Source organism: Eptatretus burgeri, chromosome 1 (genome assembly GCF_056783735.1).
Source record: "Eptatretus burgeri isolate ZD-2024b chromosome 1, Ebu_testis_v1, whole genome shotgun sequence".
NCBI classification, from domain to species: domain Eukaryota; kingdom Metazoa; phylum Chordata; class Myxini; order Myxiniformes; family Myxinidae; genus Eptatretus; species Eptatretus burgeri.
Genome location: NC_140961.1, coordinates 106,034,289 through 106,057,848, shown reverse-complemented (window position 1 = coordinate 106,057,848; position 23,560 = coordinate 106,034,289). Strand labels below are relative to the sequence as shown.

Sequence of the window (23,560 nt, the reverse complement as noted above, 5' to 3'; positions counted from 1 at the left end):
AAGCACAGAACTACATCCAACGACGCGAGTGCAGCATATCCACCAGCCGTGAGAAGTTCAGCATGGATGCCACAGATTCCAGGAGCTTTAGCCCCCTTCAACTCGTCCACTGCAGGCTGGATTTCCACAAATGAAGGTAGTTCACAGTTGATTGGAGGGTAGCAATAGGGATGGTTGCACCCCTGAGATCCAACTCAGCAGCTGGTGAATCAGCCTGTAGAGCCGTTTAAAGTGACTGGACCAGCGGGTCTTCACTTCGGACTCCTCTGCCAAGAGCCCATCACCCTCCACTCGAAATGCAGTACACCAAGGAACAGGCTTTGGAGGATCGCAATGCATGACTTTCTCTGTCAGCAGGACGAGAACCACTTGACCACAGGTGATGCCCAACCCCTTTACAGATTCCTTACACATAGGCCACGTTGTCCATCCTAAGCACATGTACAGTTTTATGCCTTAACTCCCTTAACAGCTCAGCTCTGCCTTTAAGCCTGGCCCTGTGACTGGTCAATGGTATCCAGTGTCCCTCGGGAGACAAAGTTCTTCTTCCACCGATGGTGGTTTCCAGGACATCCACCTGCAACATCAAGAATGGTAGCCTTGAATGCACTCCACAACTCTTCAGGATTCCCCAAAACACCCCGACCCAAAATCCCCACTCAGACTTTTTGCAAAATGCTTAGCTTTTCCCTCATCCTTGAGCTTGCCAACATCCAGCCTCGGCTGGGATGGTACCATTCTCCCAGATTTAAGCTGCAACTTCAGAGTTGCAACAACAAGCATGTGGTCGGTATTGAGGAACTGAGCACTCCGGTAGATCCTGCAGTTCTGAATCATCTTCCAGTGACCATCAACGAGCATGGTCAATCTCCTTTGCCACATAACCAGCATAGCCAGCCATGAGGCTGTGGGCGCTGCAACCATGAACCAGTGACTCTAAGTCCACAACTTCTTTCAAAGTGAAGGAACTTGGTGCTATACTGGTTCACAGATTCAAGACCCATGGGACCAACACATGTCTCATAGCCATCCCTATCCATGCCAGTCGATGCATTGAAATCATCCAAGACCAGAAGAGTATCTAACCTGGGGCAGTGGTCAACCAGAGACAGGTGATCGTCCTCTCTTCAGGATAGGACATTCCAGGCTCCCATCTAAAGCGACCACCTCAGGTTAACCCGAGAAGACCACCGTCTGGTGGACGGACACCTCAACAATACTCTGACACACACCACCGCAATCTGACCCAGGCGGGTTACCCTGTGCTTTTCCTCCTATCATCAAGGAATGGGGATCCCGGAGGATTTTTCTCATTCCCATCATCCGGCGAGCCTCCTTGCAAAGGGTAGCTGCGCACGACGTACTTCCACGGAGTGGGTTTAAAGTTTTCTTTGCGTTTTTATGCGTTTTGCGGAATGAAGTGTTTGATGGTGGCCGCAGTGCAAATCCTGCCATCCAACCTCCAAGAAGCACGCCCGCAGACACAGTTGGGCACCAGATATGGATGGCCGTTGGCTCACAAGGAGGTCCCCTACCCTTTGACAAGTTTTGTTTTTAATCCTGCTGGGTGTCCACATCCAAGCACCCTCCTCACCGGGAAACCTGGTGGGGGAGACGGTTTCGTCGCCGACAACCCGACCATGGATCAGGTTCGGACAGGTTTACGTGGTACGTGCAGCAAGTCACAGATCTGATCTGGCCTGACCTGACAATAAATGGGATGTAAAACATACACTGGTCAGCATGGTGGAGGTATGCCCCCTACCGATGTTGTTCGAGTTAGTTCTTGGTACCACTCGGCCAGGGGGCTTTGAAGCATGGAACTACCAGACTCATAACAGATGCTACAACAACTAGAACAACACTCGGGAGGGGGCATTCGTCCCCCAGGCTGAACAGTTACTCCTTCTATCCCACTGATAGGGAGGATCTGGGTCCGGATCTTCACTAAAATCGAATCAATTCGTCCTGATCACACAACACACCCTACCTGTGTCCATCAAGCTTCGTCCGAATCCGTCCACAACGATTTGAGATATCATGTTCAGGGACAGACAAACACAAAGGAGGTACAAACATCACCTGTTCCCGCCACCTTCCACGCTGCTGAGTGTGAAAATGGTGTTCACCTGTTATTACCGTTTATAAAATAAATTTTAATCCTGTTTAAATTTTTATGTTCTTCTGATTCTGATGAGTGAGTGTCGGTGCTGCCGAAGCAGTTTCTTTACGAGGGATGATGATGGGTGGTTTGCCATTGGCTTCCCAGCAGTAGTAAAGGCAGGAATTTGTAATTTGTCCACAATGCCGGCAATAGCTCTCCTAATCTTCTTGAAGGAAACCGTGAGATCTTTAATGCCCACCATCTATAATGCCGGCATACGAGATGCCCGGTTTAGCGTCCATCCGAGGGACGGCACACCCACACGTTGATCATGCTTTGGCCGTCCTGCTCGCAAAACTCCGTGATGACAGTTCATCGCCGGGTCTGGATTCGAACCCAGGCGAGACAGCTTAAAACGCAGTATGCGTCCCTCTCGCTATCCTGCGAGCCCCGTTCATGCGTCCTGGTTCGATATTTTTGATGACTGGGCCGGAAGCAAACAAATTGCATTGAATGATCACACGGAGGCACGCTTGGCCGTGCACGTGACGCCGTCTCTGACGTGACTGTGTCGGTTCTGAGGAAGACCCGGACGTGGGTGTACGCGTGCTATAAATGTGAACGATCAGCATCAACATCAACATCAGCATCAACATCAACATCAACATCAGCATCAGCATCATCATCATCATCAACATCAACATCAACATCAACATCAGCATCAACATCAGCATCAGCATCAGCATCAGCATCAGCATCAACATCAACATCAGCATCAACATGAACATCAACATCAACATCAGCATCATCATCATCATCAGCATCAGCATCAACATCAACATCAACATCAGCATCAGCATCATCATCAACATCAACATCAACATCAGCATCATCATCAACATCAACATCAGCATCAGCATCATCATCAACATCAACATCAACATCAACATCAACATCAGCATCAGCATCATCATCATCATCAACATCAACATCAGCATCATCATCAACATCAACATCAACATCAACATCAACATCAGCATCAGCATCAGCATCAACATCAACATCAACATCAACATCAACATCAGCATCAGCATCAGCATCAGCATCAGCATCATCATCATCATCAACATCAACATCAGCATCATCATCAACATCAACATCAACATCAACATCAACATCAACATCAACATCAGCATCAGCATCAGCATCAACATCAACATCAACATCAACATCAGCATCAGCATCAGCATCAGCATCAGCATCAACATCAACATCAACATCAACATCAGCATCAGCATCAGCATCAGCATCAGCATCATCATCATCATCATCATCATCATCAACATCAACATCAACATCAACATCAGCATCAGCATCAGCATCAGCATCAACATCAACATCAACATCAACATCAGCATCAGCATCAGCATCAGCATCAGCATCAGCATCAGCATCAACATCAACATCAACATCAACATCAACATCAACATCAGCATCAGCATCAGCATCAGCATCAGCATCAGCATCAGCATCAGCATCAACATCAACATCAACATCAACATCAACATCAACATCAACATCATCAACATCAACATCAGCATCAGCAGCGTCATCAGCAGCGTCATCAGCATCAGCATCAGCGTCATCAGCATCAGCATCAGCATCAGCATCAGCATCATCATCAACATCAACATCAACATCAACATCAACATCAACATCAACATCAACATCAACATCAACATCAACATCAACATCAACATCAACATCAACATCAACATCAACATCAACATCATCAACATCAACATCAGCATCAGCAGCGTCATCAGCAGCGTCATCAGCATCAGCATCAGCGTCATCAGCATCAGCATCAGCATCAGCATCATCAACATCAGCATCAGCATCAGCATCAACATCAACATCAGCATCAGCATCAGCATCAGCATCAGCATCAGCATCAGCATCAACATCAACATCAACATCAACATCAACATCAACATCAACATCAACATCAACATCAACATCAACATCAACATCAACATCAACATCAACATCAACATCAACATCATCAACATCAACATCAACATCAGCATCAGCAGCGTCATCAGCAGCGTCATCAGCAGCGTCATCAGCAGCGTCATCAGCAGCGTCATCAGCAGCGTCATCAGCAGCGTCATCATCAGCGTCATCATCAGCGTCATCGGCATTGTCGTCGTCAGCGTCATCGTCAACTTCTTCAACTTCAACTTCAACTTCAACTTCAACTTCAACTTCAACTTCAACTTCAACTTCAACGTCAACGTCAACGTCAACATCAGCATCAGCAGGATCATAATCATCAGCATCAGCATCAACAACAACAACAACAACATCATCATCATCATCATCATCATCATCATTATCAGCCAATCTGATTAAAGAAAACTAAGAAAAAAAATATATATATATAAACAACAACAACAACCACAACTAGGTCGAGGGCGTGGTGAACTGTGGCTCCGCCTTGGAGGAAGCAGGAAGCCTGTTACTGATCGTGTACAGCAGCATGTCGTTTTTCTACCACGAGTACATAAGGCAGGAGCAACTGGATGGCTTCGATAAGTACAAGGTGTGTGTGTGTGTGTGTGTGTGTGTGTGTGTGTGTGTGTGTGTGTGTGTGTGTGTGTGTGTGTGTGTGTGTGTGTGTGTGTGTGTGTGTGTGTGTGTGTGTGTGTGTGTGTGTGTGTGTGTGTGTGTGTGTGTGTGTGTGTGTGTGTGTGTGTGTGTGTGTGAGACCCATTCGAGATAACTGCCGATGTTGGGTGTGGTGGTACACTGCGCACACTCATCTCCCATACTCGCCATTCATCCAACACTGGCATCTGCCTCATCCTGCTGAACACGTCGCCCTGCACAACGCACTCCACAACGCACTCCACCCACTATACCGACTACACGTACCACATTCCATTACCATTACCTTTCCTGTGCTCCACACTCAGCTTTTCTATTCCCTCCCTTACCCACCGACGTTACACTCCATCCATATTGTCAACTGCAAATCCCTTTTATAAAGATGTCGAGGCTCATGGAAGAGTGGAACAACAGGAAGGAAAGGCTCAAAGGACACAAAGTGGGTTGGGGGGTGAAGGCAGAACAGGAAAATAATGGAGAGGAGAGGAGAAGAGCTGCAGGTGAAGGGGGCACAGGGTCTTCTTCACAGATGTAGTAAACAAAGGGTTCAAGGTCGAAATAGGAGAGACCGTGAGATGTCGATGGACAGCGAGAGGACATTAACATGGCCTAGAGGGAAGAGCTCAAGCCGGACTCCGAAAGAAGCTTCTCCGGGTGTTTGAGGATGCGGATGAATGAAGACCGTTGGACATTGATTGGTTTCTATATTATTTTATTATTTATTTATTTTTACATCAGATTTGATCATCATAAGCATTTTCACAACAACGAGGAGAACCGTGAACACCTTCAAACCTGTGTTCTCCACCTTGTCCTTCCTAAAATACAAACTTATTTTAAGTGAAGATACTTCACCGACCACTCCGAGTGAAGACACTTTGTTCAATAAAGGGTTTTTGGGGTGGTTTGTTTATTTATTTATTTTTTTCCCCCATTTATGCCGCGTCCCCAGTTTTTACTTCCACTTCTATGATTGACAGTTTGCAACTGTATTCAGCTTGTTCCTCTTCCTCTTCCTTCCCTTGCTGTCATTCTTCCCCACGCTCGTCATCCCTCCAAGTCTCTATTGTCCCTCAATTCTGCTGTTGGTTCCCCCTGCCCTTCCTCAAGCAGCCTCATGCTCCCCGCTTCTTTATCCTGTTCTTTTTGTTCTTTGTTATAGCTCCTCCATGAGCCTCGACTCTATACTAAATTGAGAAGATTTGAGAATCTCAAATGTGTAATTATTTTGTTGCTTGCAAAGTGTAGCATTTGTAAACACATTTGCTCAGTAAATATTCGTAAAATGTGAGATTATTTGAGAAAATCCTAAAGTGTAAGGATGTTGACATGAAAGCACCTTTTTTATCCAGGTGCTCTCGCCCTATTACACGTTACACTCGTTGCAGCGCGTACAAGCTGATGCCATCAATTGGTCGCTCCTTGAGGTCATCTACTTGCGAATATTTGGGTTGGGTACACAATTTTCATCGTTCATGGGCTTGATTCTACCGAGATGTTCCCTGTGTGCTTAAAAGAGCTGAAAATCACAAGGTGACGAGTCTGGATTGTCTCGGGGATGATTGATAACTTCCCAACTTCATCTCTGCAAGACCATGAGCGGTCACTTTTATTGTGTGAGGGTGAGATTTTTTTTTTTACCACAACACCAATTGAAATGTGGACATGATCATTCCTCCTCACCTGTAATTCAATAGGTTGCTGCAAACGCATAGTGTTGTGGCTCACAAAGGACCTCGTGTTTGATCATAAGGCAACCCGTGTGGAAATCGCAACAGAATTGGAATAGTACCTTGAGGAAGGAAATTGTTTCTTGAAGACTGGACGTTTTCCTCCATTTTACGCTCGAGTAAAAGCAAGCTGGCATTGACGAGGGCCATTCTCCGTCCCGTCACCAAAAAAAAAAAAAATAACGAAGCAATGAAGCGAGCCAAGGAGTGTGTTTATGACATCTAAAATTCTGCAATTCTTGAGATAGTAATACAAGGAGTCCCCAAAATTATCGGTTGCATATGAGGATGCTCAAGGTCGCTCACTACTTCATGTTTCCACACTGACATCTAATCATCATGCCGCACCAGGTCATCCAGCGATTCTCCAAAATGAGCTGTTCGACACATTTGACGTTTGTTTGATTGGCAGCAGTTAGTTTCACGTACGATTGCTCATCTCACCAATTCACGCCCATTTTTGAACTCTTGTGCACCGTTTCAACACACGCCGCAAAAAAGATTGCCAAACCGTGCAGTCTGCCTACCTGTGACTCCTCCGCAAGCAACTGCATGATCCACCTCTGTTCCACCCAGCACACACGGCTCTGTTGGCCACTTTCTTCTTTCCCCTCCTCCAGTTTTCTTTGACGAGGTTTAATGTCAATTTCTGCATAACTTGTTCCATGTCGACAACATTGCATAAAATCTCAGCACTGAACTATTCTTAACTGTTGAATGTCAAAAAGTCCAGGTCAACCCTGAACCATCGCTCGTGGAAACTTGTTTTTGTGCGATTCTTGTGTTTACAGTACAGTGCTATTGATACGAACCCTCTTTCGGTGTACGTCCTTCATCCTTTCTGGAATGTGGTTGTCAAGGTATGTCGCACCTTGACGGTGCTTTGTAAATGCTTCTTCAAGTAATATCGGTAAGTTATCGCTAAATGAGGAACATAAGATCGGTGAATGCAATTAAATGTGTCGAACGCCCAGTGTCTGTGTTTTTCAAGCTCAGATACTTGGTGTTATTGACATGGCAAACATCAACTCACTGCCTTGGTTTCCGTGTTGCAATTGATATCTTCGAAGTCTGTTTTTTTTTTCTTATTTGAGAGTTAATCATTTGCTTGTGTTGGCCACCAAACAAATCCAGGATGGGGCATTTGTTTCTGAAGGTTTTATTATCCTTATAACTTTTTTTTTGTTTCTAAACCAAATAAAATAAAAAATTTCTATACAACATGGGCACATACTTCAAGTTTTTAAAATCAATTTTGGTTCTTTATTCCTTAAAAATTACATCAGACAGATGGGAGCTATCGAGTTCGTGCATTCACGGCAGCCGATCATCATATTGTTCATTACCGCAAGCAATGCCTCTTGATCAATAGAGCAGATGCTTGCGGTGATGTTTGCCTTCAATTCATCGAGCGATGTCGGATGTTCCTTATAAACTATGCCCTTCATAAATCCCCATAAGAAGAAATCTGGTGGAGTGAAATCTGCCAAATCAAAGTGTACCTCATCTGTCATGATGACCTCGTTTGTGAAATTGGCATGCTCATTGCATTTAAAAAAAAAAACAAAAAAACAAGCTCATTGCATGTAAAGTGCTCCATCATTAAAAACTTTCAAGCATTATCTGTAAAACAAAGAAAACAATAATTAGTTATGCCAAGACTGCTTCTGGTGAGATAGATGTGTCAGATATAAATGGCCCACACTGTATTTGTCATTTTTGCATATTATACGTGGAAATGGGGTGAAACGTATCTCGGACCAGCCAAAAATCGAAAAGTCCCCTCGAATTATTTTTTTTTTTTGCGGCATCGCTTGTTAATAGCAGACATCCATGTTGGTTCATTCCACTGTGGCAAGCTAAAAAAGAATGTGGGTGGATGTCATCGCCATATTTCAATTTGAAGGTCACCAAGGTCATTGCCGGTCGATTTTGGGGTTTTGCCTATATTATTGAACATATCAATCAAACCAAAGCTTGTGTGTTTTTGCATTGTTAATGATTAAACTGAAAATATACCTTAATTTATTGAGTTTTAAGAGAATGAAAGGCAAACATTGCCATTTTTCTGTTGTATTCTTATGGGTATTTTACCATGTCCAATGTTGCTTTGTTCTCAGTACTTCCAGAACTTGCACACCATTAACATGTTATTTTCTTTCCAGTTGGAGATAGGCAGGATTCCTGCCAAATATGTACCAGATGTAGTGTATATAGCAGTGTGCAAGGTGTTCTTGTTGATCGTTGTTGCATGGTTATAACCACTGTGTGTACAACTGTATTTTCAGATCGCTAGATACTTCCACAGTTTGAAAGCTGGAGTATAGTAGCCAGCCATGGACCCTGTATCAATTATCAAATGTGAAAGAGAGAGCAAAGACACAGAGAAGCTCTCACGCCTTTTTGTCAGAGCAGTTCAGGTGACCTCCGCACAGCATCCACAGAAGGAAAAAACAGAACAAGGACAGTCGCTGATCAGAGGCGAAAACTGGGTGACACCACTAATGCCGACATCCTTGAGAGACTTGAGCTGCTTTCAGAGGAATAATTCCATGCAATGGAACACAGGTGGCACAAAACCTGCTACTCCACATTCACCTCTGAAAGCAAGCTAAGCAGACTAAAGAAACGGCGCCAGTCATCAGCACAGCCGGCATCCCATCATGGTCTTTATCCTGCTCCAGCACTACTTCAGTACCCACCCGACGAAGCACCCAACGAGCAATGAATTGGTCCCTATGCATGTTTTGCCAAGAACAGGGCAAAACAAAAGTTCACAGTGTGGAAACTCTGGAGAATTCTGCAGAATTGATTGAGCGTTCCAAACTTCACCCGGTGATGAGTTCAAGATTGTCAGGAGTCAACGACCTGATAGCAGCTGAAGGTTGCTATCATCTTGCTTGTTTGGTATCTTTTGATGGACACTCTGCAAGACAAGGATCAGCCAGGGAATCAAAACAGCCAGTGGAGGATGAGTGCATGATGATGATATGCAGAGACTTGTGTGTAGGTTTGTCTCGTGGTTACGTGTATGACATGAGTGACATATATGACAGATACGAGAGGATGAGCAGTGAAATGGGCAAATGTGTACCACCAAAATATCAGTCCAGGAGAACAACTTTCTATGAAATGGTTCAAGAGCTCGTTGGACCAAAGGCCGGTTATGTGAAACCTCTATCCAGGGGATCACTCCTGATGTACCCCGGTGACGAGTCAGATTTCTTGATCTCCAGAACACTGACCAAATCCATAGAGCATGGAATGTTCTCATCAGAATCGGAATCAACTGAAGATGAAGTTGGTGGAATACTCAAGTTTTGCACAATGCAACATCTTTCAAGAGATGGTGCACGTTGTCCTCAGTCAGGCAGGATCTGCTCGACACACCAGGACAATCGAGCACATGGCATGGACTTGATCAAGAGCATGTTGATCCTCTTTATATTTTATATATATATATATATATATATATATTAAAGCCAGGTGTTGGCTCAGTGGTTAGGGTAGTGGCTTGGGATCCAAGGGTCCTGAGTTCAAGCCCCGTTGGCCACTGAAGTAATACACACCAGGGGGTTGACTCAGCCCGTCATCCTTCTGAGGTCGGCAAATTGAGTACCAGCTTGCTGGGATATTTGAGCCATTCGAGGTCAGAAAATCATCCATGGCAGCGGGTAGATGAGGCACGAATTAGCCACTGCTAATATACTTGCAGAATGGTATGAAGTGCATTCCGCCTTAGGGGGGAGACCGGTTCAAGTGAACACCGTCATCTACAATAGGACTGGCAACCACTGTAGATTATTTCTGCCATCAAGAGGCAAAATGCCCAAGTTTTCTCGATCAGATGATATGTATATTATGTGTGGAAATTGGGTGAAAGATATCAACGTGTGAATCTATCGATAAGGAGCTAGGCCTCTAGGGTAAGTTAAATGAGACTGAGGATTTTATAGTTTATAAGTGATTTCTTTTCTGATTGGGATGGCGCACACACACACACACACACACACACACACACACACACACACACACACACACACACACACACACACACACACACACACACACACACACACACACACACACACACACACACACACACACACACACACACACACACACACACACACACACACACACACACACACACACACACACCCTTGCTCCTCCTAACTGGAATGGTGACTGAACCCATGTGATACTTGCTTCAAGGTCCTGACCAAAAGTGGTTGCCTGCCACATATCTACCTTGTTTCGGTACCCATAACCAGTTTATAATGGCAGCCGGTAAGATGTGATGTCAAAATCAAAAACACATTCCAGCTCAATTGCAGCCTAACTGTAGCATCCGTCAGCCTATGTTGGCTTTGGAAGCCTTTTCTGGGCAAAACACAAGCCTCACTCCCCCCCCGCCCCGCCCCCAAACCTAACCTGGGAAAGGGAATGGACCCACAGGCAGGTTTGTGTCTGTAATCTCTGTTTAAAACTTTATGCCTTTTTTGTAAATAAAGAACAAACGTATAATGAAGCTAAGTAAGTACCTATATTTCAGCCTTAAGACAAAAGACCCTTCTTCCCGCCCATGGTACACCGAATCCTGTAGTGAGACAGTTGCTCTGAAGCAACTTGCCTTCTCTTCCTGGAAAGCAAACCCTGTCAAAGGCAATCGCAGATCATTCCAAAACGTTTGCAACAAGTGTGTGTCAACTCTCAGCAGAGTGAGAAAATAACATCTGTCCAACCGCAAGATTGAACTTTCAAACTTGTCTTCCTCTTCTAAAACCTGGTGTACCGCCCACCCCCCCGCCCCCCCTTGTTAAGTCTGTCTCCAGACTATGCTCCCCCTCCATCCCTTCCCCCTCTTCAAATGGCACCACAGCCAACTCCACCAGGGAGAAGACCGAATGCCTCTATTTTGTGTTTGCTTCCAAATCTCAGCCCCAATTCCTCGTCTCTGTACCTACCTTACCCAGTCACACCCACAAACTTCTCTTGGTTTCTGTGTCTTTTGCACCTGAGAAGGTGGAGAAGTTTATGGCAACTCTCGACTCCGATTCTATAAATGGACCGGATGGCATCAGCTCACGTGCCTTAAAAACCTGCTCTGTTGCTCTTGCAGATCCTCTTTCTGCTATTTTCACCATGTCATCTTCCATCTGCTTGGAAGCTAACAAACATCAACATATTACATAGAAAAAAGGTGCAAAAACTGAACCCCTTGATTACAAACCTATTGGCTTGCTTCCAATCAGCAAGGTCATGGAATCCATCATCACAGTTGATCTGAAATCCTTCCTTTTTGCCAACGGCCGCATCTCAACTCAGATCACCAATTTACATTCAGACAACTCTACCTTGGACATGCTGCTTCGACTTACCCAACAATGGATGGATGGAGGCCCTCTACATCAGATATGATATCAAGGCCATCTCTCCAGACATATCTTGAGCATTTGATATGTGGCACCCCACCTTGCTCTCCAAACTCTATGCATCGATGGCATCCAAGGCCTTCTCCACATGTTGTTTACTGATTTCCTTCACACTCACAGCCAATGTGTCTCTTTCAATGGAATCCTTTCTTCTCCTCTCCCTGTTAATGCTGGAGTGCCCCAAGGCAGTGTCCTGGGTCCATTCCTATTTCTGATCTTCCTAAATGATCTTTCTGCAAAATCCTCGATTTTCCGATTACTCCACCATCTGCCGTTACATTGTTGCAAGTGGTCATCTTTCAGATGGGCAGGCATCAGCCTCTTCCCCCTCTTCAGAGCTTGACAAAAATCATGAGATGGTCAAACACCTTGAACATGTCTTTCAATCCAGCCAAGTGTCACACTCGCTCTTTCTCAGAAAGGACTGTCTGGCAAACCCTCCCATCTACTTTCTGAACAATCCAATTGAGGAAATTCACTCAAACTCCAGGAAAGATCGTAGCTATCAGCTCTGTCTTTGGCAAACCACATTTCCAAGTTGGCCAACAAAGTCCTCCATGGCATACCTGAACTCCTATTCACCTACAAGGCCTTCATCCGCAGCTTGATGGAGTACTGCTCTCCCCCTCTGGGCTGACTCCCCTGCCGCACACACACCTTGCTCAGATTCATTCGGTGGAAAGCAAGGCCTTCAAGATTATTGGAATATCCTGTGATGAAGCTGAGTCTGGGCCTGTTACTTTCCCATTGCAGAAGGTCAGTGGTCTCTCTGTCCTCTACCACCTCCTTTGTGATCTTGCACCCTCTACTCTTTTCATGCTTTGTCCTTCCAGGTTTAAGTAGGATGCACACAATCCACCATCAACTGCCTTTTGATGAACCTCCCAAAATCACCGCTCACCTCCACTCATTCCACCCTGTTGACCTCTGCCACGGAAGGTGAAGGAGGTTATGTTTTCACCCCTTTCTGTCTGCTTGTCTTTGTTTATCTGCTTGTGTACAGTATATCTCAAAAAGTGATTCTTGATTTTGGTAGTTTTACCAGAAGGGGGTTGCTGGAGGACATTGAGCACCCTGTGGAAATATGGGGCGACATATCGCAGACAGAGCAGGGGAGGCGAGTCCGGAGAGGAGAAGGTAGAAGATAGAAAGACTACCGACCTGCCTGCTTTGAGAGGGTGAGAGACCCAAAGACTCAGCCTCATTGCGGCAGATACCAAGATTCTAAATGCCTTGGTTTCCACAGCATGAAGCCGAGAAAGGTGAGAGGCAGGACCACCAGCCTAGAGCGGAACGCAGTACTCCATCAGCCTGCGGACTAAAGCTTTGTATGTGGTCAGGAGCTTAGGTTTGCCAAGGAAGGAATTTGCATGACCGAGGATGCCCAGTCAGTGACTGGCTTTGGAGGCGAGCTTGGAAATGTGGCTTTTCTTGGAGAGATCATGGCAGATAGTGAGGAACAGAAGCTTGAATGAAAGGATTTCTTCAAGAGGATTGTTGAGAAAGTAGATGGGGGGGGGGTTCCAGACGGTCCTTTCGGAGAGACACAGTGAGAGTGTGAGATTTGTCAGGGGTGAACGACATGTTCCACATGTTGGACCAGTTTGTGATTTTATCCAGATCTGCAGAGTGAAGATGCTGCTGCTTGCTGGTCTAAGGGATGACAGATGGTATGATGGAGGGTGGAGTCATCAGCAAAGAGATAAAGAGGATTTCCCAGAGAGTCAGAGAGATCATTGATGAAAACCAGAAAAAGAACAGGGCCCAGAACGCTACCTTGAGGAACTCCAGCCTGGACAGGAAGAGGGGATGAAAGAACTCCATTTAGGGCCACACGTTGACTGCGACAGGAGAGGAAGTCTGCGAGCCATGAGTGGAGATGTCCTTGGATACCATAGGAAGAGAGTTTGGTGAGCAGGGCTGGGTGCCAGACCCTGTCAAAAGCACGTGATATGTCTCGGGCAGCGGTTGGCAACCTGTGGCTCTTTAAGGACTTCAGTGTGGCTCCCAAGCCTGATCGATAATATCCCCTTTTTCTCATTATAAATATATTTTCAGAAACATCTTTGTTGGTGTCGTGAAAGGATAAAATATTACTTGAGAACGTTGGCAGTGATAAACAGGAACGTACATCCGATTACCGGCAAATTACACGACTTGCCTTACGCGTTTTGCTCCATGCACAACCTGCTCTCCATTACGCAGTTATTTTCGCCATCTTGTCGGAAATATTATTGCTTCAACCTGTTTTGTAGCCTCAGTTTACCATTCGAACCCCCCCCCCCTTTCTAAAATGCTAGCGACGCCCCTATCCTCACTGGGCAGGTAAGCGAAAATCCCGTAATGAGCAACTTTGATGTTGATGTTTTCATAACTCTCCCTTCAATAGAGGGTGCACGTCCCTGTCTTGGAGACCCAACAAACAAAACAAAACTACACGTGCACTGCATCATTGTATTTACATTTGTTAAAATTGGACTTAAATGGTGAATTTTTGCTCATTGTTTTGTTGCTGCAATTGTGCTGATTAGGATTGGTTGTCATGTTATCGACCGCCTCCGGCACAACAATCCAAGGATTTTAACTTGGAGGCTTGACTTGCGAGTTATGAGGGATTCGGAATGAGATTGTCACGTCCAATAAATGTCGTGCGTGCGTGTTGATGAATACTGCATCAGCGTTTTGAGTCTTTTAATTATTTTAAGGAAACATAAGTACCAAAGTAAGAACACATTCATTAAATGGATGAAATCACCGAGTAGCACAACTACCACTAGTTACGTGCCAACTCGAGAGATTGTCAAACGAGGAAAGCCGTTCACAGATGGTGAATATATAAAAGAGTGCTTCATTAAAGTATCAGAGCAGCTGTACAATGATTTCAAAAACGAAATTGTTCAAAAAAAATTAGACATGCCATTGTCTGCAAAGACGGTGAGGGACAGAACAGTAAAAATGGCGAACAGACATTACCGGTCAGCAGATTAAGGACATTAATTCAGCTCCGGGCTTCTCTATTGCTTGTGACGAGTTGTGTGATGTTGCTCTTCTCGGCAGGTACGTGAATTCCCAAGGACCCCAAGAGGAGCTGATTTGAATTGCTGCCTCTCAAAGGACAAACAAGGGGAGAAGATATTTTGGCAACTATTGTTGACTGCCTAAAGACGAAATAAATAAGCACCGGCCGCGTCTTCTCAGTCGTGACCGATGGGGGTACCGAAATATGAAAGGGGCACACAAGGGGGTTTGTTACTTTGTTGCAAAAAACACTGGATCGTAATTTGTTATCGTTTCACTGCATCGTTCATCAAGAAGCGGTGACTATGCAGAACTTGCAGATGCTCAGTGGATGCGGAGGTTTCACTTCATGGTGGACATCATCTCATTTTTAAATGGCCTTAACACAAAGCTGCAAGGAAAGGGAAACACATGCTCACTTGCTTTTAGAAGAGGTGCTATCATTTGAGCGAAAACCAGCATTGTTTGTGAGAGACATGGAGATGGGATTGCCGGCTCATTTCCCATCACTGAAACAATTCAAACAGGACACAAACTATGAGCTTGACACCGAGAACCTAAAAAATGTGATGCTGAGAATGCAAGAAGCCTTCGCAGAATGATTTCAGGAATTCAGAAAGGAAAAGGCAACTTTATCATTTGTGTTGAAACCCCTTGAAGCAGACACTTCTGCACTCAACTTTTCAGCATTTACAGGAGTAGACCGAGCGGAACGAGAACTTGAAGTGGCCGAGTTGAAGGCCAAGGACGTGTGGAGTTCTAAACTCAGAGGCTTTGTGATGAAACTCGAAAATCTAGAAAGGCACAGATCTACCCTGGCACTTCAACACAGATGGACTGAAATGCGTGGCCTTAAAAAAAAACACAAGATCAAATTGTGTTTGAAGTTTGGAATTCTTTACCAGAAACCGACAGTAACATGAAGAGATATACCTTTGGCATTCTGTCCATCTTCGGATCAATTTACCTGTGCGAGCAAGTGTTTTCAACTCTGGATTTCATAAAAAGCACATTGAGAAACCAATTGAACGAGGCGAGTTTAATGTCCTGCTTGAAAATGAAAATGACAGCGTACTGTCCAAACATTGAATGACTCTCCAAAGAAACTACAGCAGAAATCACACAAAACGAGAAGGGCACTCGGTGGAGCACATACATCCATCACGTAATGCCTGATCCAGTAGAACATATCGGGCCCAATAAATTTTCGAATTATCATGATGTATGTATGTTGTTTTTGGCCCCATCTCTCAATGGTGAAGTCACTATTCTGTTATCTGGATATGGATTTGAATCTTCACCAAAACTGAATCAATTCATCCTTGTCACACACCCAACCTGTCCACCAAGTTTTTGTGGAATCCGTCCATAACTTTTTGAGATATCGTGCTATATATCATTGTAGCCCGATCTCTCAATGGTGAAGAATCGCTTAATTTCAGTAGCCAAATCTGGATCTTCACCAAAATCTAATCAGTTCATCATTGTCACACACCTAATCTGGCCACTAACTTTCATCCGAATCCGTCTTCTACTTTTTGAGGTATCCTGCACACAAAAAGACAAACAAACAAACAAACAAGCCGGTAGGCGACGAGGGATCCGGTAGGCGACGAGGGATCCGCTAGGATCGAAGCGCTGGATACGATGTTTTCATTCTGACCGATCCACCGACGAAGATTCATTGCCAAGACGTATTGGTTCACATACAATTGTTCCTCTGCCTGGCAAGATTTTTCCTTTTGCGTATTTTGCCAATTGGCACTCTTCATAAAAAATGATGTTAAATAGACACCCTATTTTTGAAGGACTACCATTTGAAAAATAATGGGTTTTCTGGTTTGTGCTGTGGAGCCACGCATTGCAGACACACACACACACACACACACACACACACACACACACACACACACACACACACACACACACACACACACACACACACACACACACACACACACACACACACACACACACACACACACACACACACACACACACACACACACACGGAAAACCTGACAATAAGGGATATCTAGCAAATCCAACAGACACACAGGGGTGAAAACCTTCGGTGGCAGAAGTGAATATGGGTAAGCTGACTCGATGTACTGCAGAAGATTTAATGGCCCCTCTCATTGATACCAACTCGATCAACATATATTGCATCACAAATCAATGTGTGTGTCGTTGTCCTGTTATTTAGTTATTTTATAGGGTTTACATGCATTGCGGCTCTTTAGATATCGCGTTTTTGACCAAATTTGAAAAATGGCTCTCCTTGGTATTTGGGTTGCTGACCACTGGTCTAGGGATATGGCTCTGATTTCATGTCTGGCATTGAGGACCTCCATCCATTGTTGGGAGAGCAGAAGCAGCATATCCAAGGTAGAGTGACCTGGTCTGAATCCAAATTAATGATCAGAAATCAAGCCATTGGAGAAGAGGAAGGATTTAATGTCTGAAGCGATGATGGATTCCATAACCTTGCTGATGATTGGGAGAAGGCTGATTGGACTGCAGTTGCAGGGATCTGTTTTTGCATCTTTTTTGTGCAGGGCAGTGATGTTTGCTGATTTCCAAGCAGATGGCACACGACCTTGAGCAAATGAGAGGGTGAATAGAACAGAGAGAGGGTGAGAAAGAGCTGCAGAGCAGGTTTTTCGGACAAGTGGGCTGATGCCGTCTGGACCGGATGCAGATTATGAGTCGAGGTTTGACAGGAAGATCTCCACCTTGTCAAGAGAAAAGGACACAGAGTCCAGGGACAACTGGGTAAGGAAGCAATGGGTTTCGACACAGGTTTAGAAGCAAACACTGAGTTTAGGCATTCAGCCTTTTCATGTGCAGTGCCAGCTGTGCGGCCATTTGAGGTAAGGGAGGGGATGGAGGGGAAACAAACCAGAACCAGACTTAACTAGATGCCACAAGGATTTGGAGGAGGGCGAGAGGTTTTGAGAGTTCAGACTTGAGATTGGAAAGATGTTGTTTTCTGGCTCTCCTGAGGGTAGACACACACTTGTTCTGAGATTACCTTCAGTTGGATTGCCATGAGTCGAAGGCAAGTTGTTTCAGGACAACAGCCTCACCACAAACTTAAGTGTACCATGGGCGGGAGGAAGGTTGGGATAAATCTGTGCATGAGAAGGGGAGGGAGAGCAAGTTTCTTTGAAAGAATTCCCAGAACGAGTTGATATCGGAGAAAGTAGAGATGGGATACCACTCGAAGTTTAATGGCGGCTTGAAGTCCTTGCCAGTCGGCTTGAGTGAAATGCTAGACGCGACGGTGCTGAGGTGGTTCTCTAATATCAGCCAGAGAGATGTTTACTTTCTAGATGTCCAAGATTCCAGAGAGATGTCTATTAGAAGATACATATCCACTCGTCACCCATTGGTTGGATAGCTGACCTGATGTCACCCACAAATGCAACCTGAAATACTTAATCTAAAGTACCCAAAAGATCCCACGTACCTAAAAGACCCCGAGGACCCAAAATACCGAGAAGATCCAAAAGAGCCAACAGGACTATCTGGGACCAATGGAAATTCTACATCATGTTAAATGTGGCTTGCACCCCCTCCCCCCCCTCCACACACACACACACACATCCACAATCCCAAGTCCTCAACCCCCCTCCCAACTCTATCCTCTCTTTACCACACCCCACTACCACCACACCCAAACTTTGTACTCCCCTCCCCCTTTCTTCAAATCCTCAAATCCCTTCCCACCCCAATGTGCTCAACTCCCCCCCCCCTCCTAAAAGCCTCCAACCCCTTGATCCCAATTCTGTCCCCTCTCTGGCCTCCCTCTCCTCACCCAACTCTGTTATCCCCTTCCCCTTTCTTCTTCATGTACTTAACTGCCCCGAACCCCCCTTCCAACCCCAAGTCCTCAATCCCCCCCTTCCCCCTTCCCAACATCTCAATCTCCCTCTTCCAACTCTCTGTCCTCCCCTCCCCATTTTTTTCCCCTTCTTAACAACATTACACAAATATACACAGGGAACTTTAGCGCACGAGAAGGCCATTCGGCCTATCATGCCTGCGTTGTTGCTGTCCCCGTGTGTTCAGAACAATGTTAAAAGTGAATATCGATGGGATTGCCTATACAGAGCTGTCAGTTGCATATATACTGCCCAAATTAAGGTATGCATCACAAGAACGTGCTGCATGCCTGGAACAAGGTCGCCCGTAGGGTGGGTTCTCTGCAAGTATTTCTAAATCTTAAGGCTCTTTCTCACCACTGATTGACTCACTGTGATATCAAAGATCAGGACCTTCCGGGTGACGTAGAAAGTTGAAGTTTTACCAGGGTGGCTCACTATGAATGTAAATGTAAATTAATTAATGATTTTAAAAAAAATTAATAAAAAATGCAGGTGAGCGACCCGAGACAATGGGGAAGCACGATTCGTTATTGCTTACAATGTGTAAAATTGCCCTGCCAGTGTGTGTGTGTGTGTGTGTGTGTGTGTGTGTGTGTGTGTGTGTGTGTGTGTGTGTGTGTGTGTGTGTGTGTGTGTGTGTGTGTGTGTGTGTATATATATGTATATATATATGTATGTATGTGGTCGACGTTAAAGATTCCATGATGTCCTTTGCAAAGAGTAGGCGAGCTACAGCCATCACCTTGTCCAAATTCGGAACCTGAGGGCTCGGATCTATGTGTTTTCGTTTGTCCATTCAGTTTGACGAGCTTTTACCACGTTCTTTGGTCTTGGGGCTGAAGTACACATGCTTATCTTATCTTTGTTACAATGATTTTGGTTTATTTTACCTTGGCAAAAGGCATCTTTCAACAGATGGCAGGCAGGAAGCCAGAAACATGTTTGTGGATATTCATTTCCTCAATGAGTGGCTGGTAATTTGCCAATAAAAGACTCCTGAAGCCGATGTAGATGAAATAATACTGTGGATAGCAATGTAGCTGATGACTGCTTTATGTCGTGGGAGGTTCTGTTGTATTCTCAAAGGGCAACTGAGCTGGGATGCAGCGTGTTAATTTTTCCCAATGTATCCTTTCTTCTTTATTACGGGACCAAGCCTTACAGGGTGGTACACCTTACATGACCACAACCTTCACTACCCATGATGTACCAAAGTTTGTTCACGGCATTAACAAAAATTGGGGTCTGAGGGGGTCTACAGAGGGTGTTTACGGGGGGGGGGGTTTCCCCCCTAAAGAGGTATTTGCTTTCTTCTCGGAAACTACACACGTGATTATTTTGAAACTTGATTACAACTGTCATCACCCGTAATGTACAAAAGTTTGTTCACGGCATCAAAAAAAAACAAACAACATAGGTACTTACTTTCTTCTCCGTTACATATTTTGTGGGTCATCCACCCTTTCCAGTGGTTCCCTGGTATCTTGTCCAGCTGCTACCAGGTGAACACCCTGGGGTATTGCCCCTACATTTATAATAATAATTATTATTATTCCCCCCCGTTTTGCATCCTGTTTTGTACTTTTTCACTTTTAATTGCTTTTACATTTGTTTTCTCTCCAACCGCCTGACCGATCGATGCGAAACTTTCAACATCAGAGTGACGACCCATGGAGATTGTTTTTTCATTGGTATCTGGTTATGTGGTTTTACAGCCATATTTAATATAAGGCAAAAAAAATGATAGTCTTCTTCCCTGAAACTGCTGAATGAAAATAATTGAAACGAGAAGGGCACTCAGTCGTGCGCAAACCTCCGCCATGCAAAGCCTGATCCACGAGGACATATTGGGCCCAATACATTTTTGAAATATCATTTTATATATTGATTCTGGCCCTATCTCTCAATGGTGAAGAATCACTTAAAAAAAATTCTCAGATCCAGATCTGGATTTGGATCTTCACCAAAATTTAGCGTTGCTGTCCTTGGCCGGTCACCGACGCACACAAAAATATTTCAAAACGATTTCTTAAAAACGGTGGCCAAAAATCGCGTGACGAACAGACAGACAGATGAAAAATCACTCGGTGACACTTGGTGAAATGGAAAGGCACTCGGTGGAGTGCATACCTCCGCAAGGCTGAACAGTTTAAATTTTGAATCCCACTGTTCAGTCGGATCTGAATCCAGACCTTAACCAAAATCGAATCGGCTTGTTCATGTCACCGAACCAACTCATCCACCCAGTTTCGTCAAAACTCTTCCACAACTTTTTGAGATCTCATGCGATAGTTTTTTTTGCTCAATCACTCAGTGGTGAAGAATCGCTTGAAAAATTCTTGGATCCGGATCCAGATTCGGATCTTCATCAAAATCGAATCAATTCGTCGTCATCACACACTCAACATGTCCACCAAGTTTAATCCAAATCCATCCACAAATTTTTGAGATATCATGCAATAACATTTTTAGCCACGGCTCTCGATCATGAAGAATCACTTAAAAAATTTAATTCTCGTGTCTGGATCCAGATTCGGATCCTCACCAAAATGGAATTGATTCGTCCTTGTCATACACCTAACTGAGCCAGCAAGTTTAATCCAAATCCGTCCACAACTTTTTGAGATATCAGACAATATAGTTTTTAGCCCCGTCTCTCAATGGTGACGAATCAGTTAAAAATTTAATAATTCTCGTATCCAGATCTGTATTCGGATGGTCACCAAAATTGAATCGATTCTTCCTTGTGGCACTCCCAATCTGTCTCCCAAGTTTTGTGTGAATCCATCCATAACCTTTTGAGATATCGTGCTATATATCGTTTTTGGCCCTATCTCTCAATGGTGAATGACTAAAAAAAATTATCAGATCTGGATCCGGTTTTGGATCTTTTCCAAAATTGAGCATTGCTTTCCTTGTCTGGTCCACCAACACACACAAACAAAATTCAGAACTTTTGATTGAAAAGTGTTGCCAAAATTGTGTAACAAACACAAACGCGACAGACGCCATACTTGCCAAAAATATTTTTTTACCAAGTAACAAACAAATAACCAGATAAACAAACAAAAAGGTGTGAAAACATAACTTCCTTCGCATTTGGCGGAGGTAACAAGAAATCCATCAACTCCCAATGGGTAATAACATTTGATAACAATTCACGTCATTGGTGCCCTGATAGTGCAGCAGATAACTGCAAAATACTTCGGTTTGTGATGCAAGCATGAAATTTGGCACAAATACTCTCTTTGGTGTACTGTGTTTAAAAAATGGTGCTGGCCACGAAAAAAAATCAAATCGAAAAAAAAATCCAAACCGAGTCAGTACCCTCTCACAGTGGAAGATTGTGACCTAGAGATACTGGAGAAGTTTGTCATACTGATGTATGACAGGTCCAGCACTGTGGACCAGGCCAGGCTTGACATGTTTGCGAGAAAGCAGAGGCCTTACGAGTCCATTCCACCAACCAGAGCAGCTCTGCTCCAAAACACCAGACGTGCTGTCTACCAGGCTGGTTGTGTGTGGGCCCAGGAAACCCAATGTCAGCCAGAAGCAGAGAGCCCTGCTGACTGGGGATGGCAGTGGTTTGGTGAAGAATGGCAGGTCTTCTGGACAGCCAACTCTCCCATTTCTCAATGTTGCCAACAATTGACCAAATGCGGCTGTAAATCAGGCTGTCGTGGGAGGTGCAAGTGCTACAGACTGGGTCTGAGCTGCACAACTCTATGCAGTTGCAGGTGTGAGGTCTAACAGCTATTCACCTGTTTGAGTGGAGGGGGTGTTTATTTATTTATTCTCAGGAAGAGAAGCCTGGAAGAAATGCTGCATGAGCATAGCCTCAGCATCTCCTATGATGACTAAACGTCCATGGTTGATTTTCCCTTTGCAAAATGGGAAGAATTTTTCTGTCCATATCTGTCAAGTTAGTAAACCTTAAAAAAAAAAATCTTGATTTTGTTCCAAACGCTAGTTCGTGAACAATGGTTTATGGCTATTGTGGCAGCCATCTTGGACTCCCATCTTTGTTTCAGCAGTATGCTTTGGAACTAGGAATCTAAAACCATGTCCACCTAATTAGTTGATCCCAAAAACCTCGGTATAGATCCAAAAATTATGAGTCTATGTCTATTATTTCCTGAAATATGAGCATCGTTTTCATTTTGTGGCAGACATCTTGGATGCCATCTTTGTTACAACCATGCCGTGAGGTGTTACATTACAAAGAATAATCGTGCTAAAAACTTTGGTTTACACCCTTAATGTTGCATTTTGTTTCGAATATTTAGCTGCAGAAGAGGAATTTTCTGTGCATGTGGCGGCCATCTTGAAAAATGGTCGCCATCTTGGAATTTTGCGTGGCCAGCGCCTTTTTTGAAAAAAGTGGACCTCAAGGAGTATTTGTGCCAAATTTCATGCTTGCATCACAAACCGAAGTATTTTTGCAGTTATCTGCTGCACTATGATGCAGCACCATAATTAGAAGAATCTAAATCCTTATCCGATCAATACAAAAGCTATTTTATGTGATATATGACAATTTGAGTTTATAAATTAGTGACATGGGTCACATGGTTTGGTAGCCATGTTGTACCAAAGTGAAAACTTTTTTAAAAAAAAACCCTCTGAAATTGCTTAACCAATTGATGCGAAACTTCAAATAGACGATAATCTTCCCATGGCGGAAAAGGTTTGCTAACGATGATGCCATAAGTC

General features: G+C 44.4%; 1 protein-coding gene across 1 annotated transcript in view; it reads left to right on the top strand.

Moving 5' to 3' along the window:
• Positions 1 to 4,518: 4,518 nt before the first annotated feature.
• Positions 4,519 to 23,560, top strand: part of SELENOI (selenoprotein I) — a 77,518-nt gene continuing 58,476 nt past the window's right edge. Inside the window, exons 1-2 of the mRNA XM_085893900.1 lie at positions 4,519 to 4,709; positions 7,296 to 7,364. Coding sequence (XP_085750026.1) covers positions 4,647 to 4,709; positions 7,296 to 7,364 — 132 coding nt within the window. The 5' untranslated portion in view covers positions 4,519 to 4,646. The remainder of the gene's footprint in view (positions 4,710 to 7,295; positions 7,365 to 23,560) is intronic.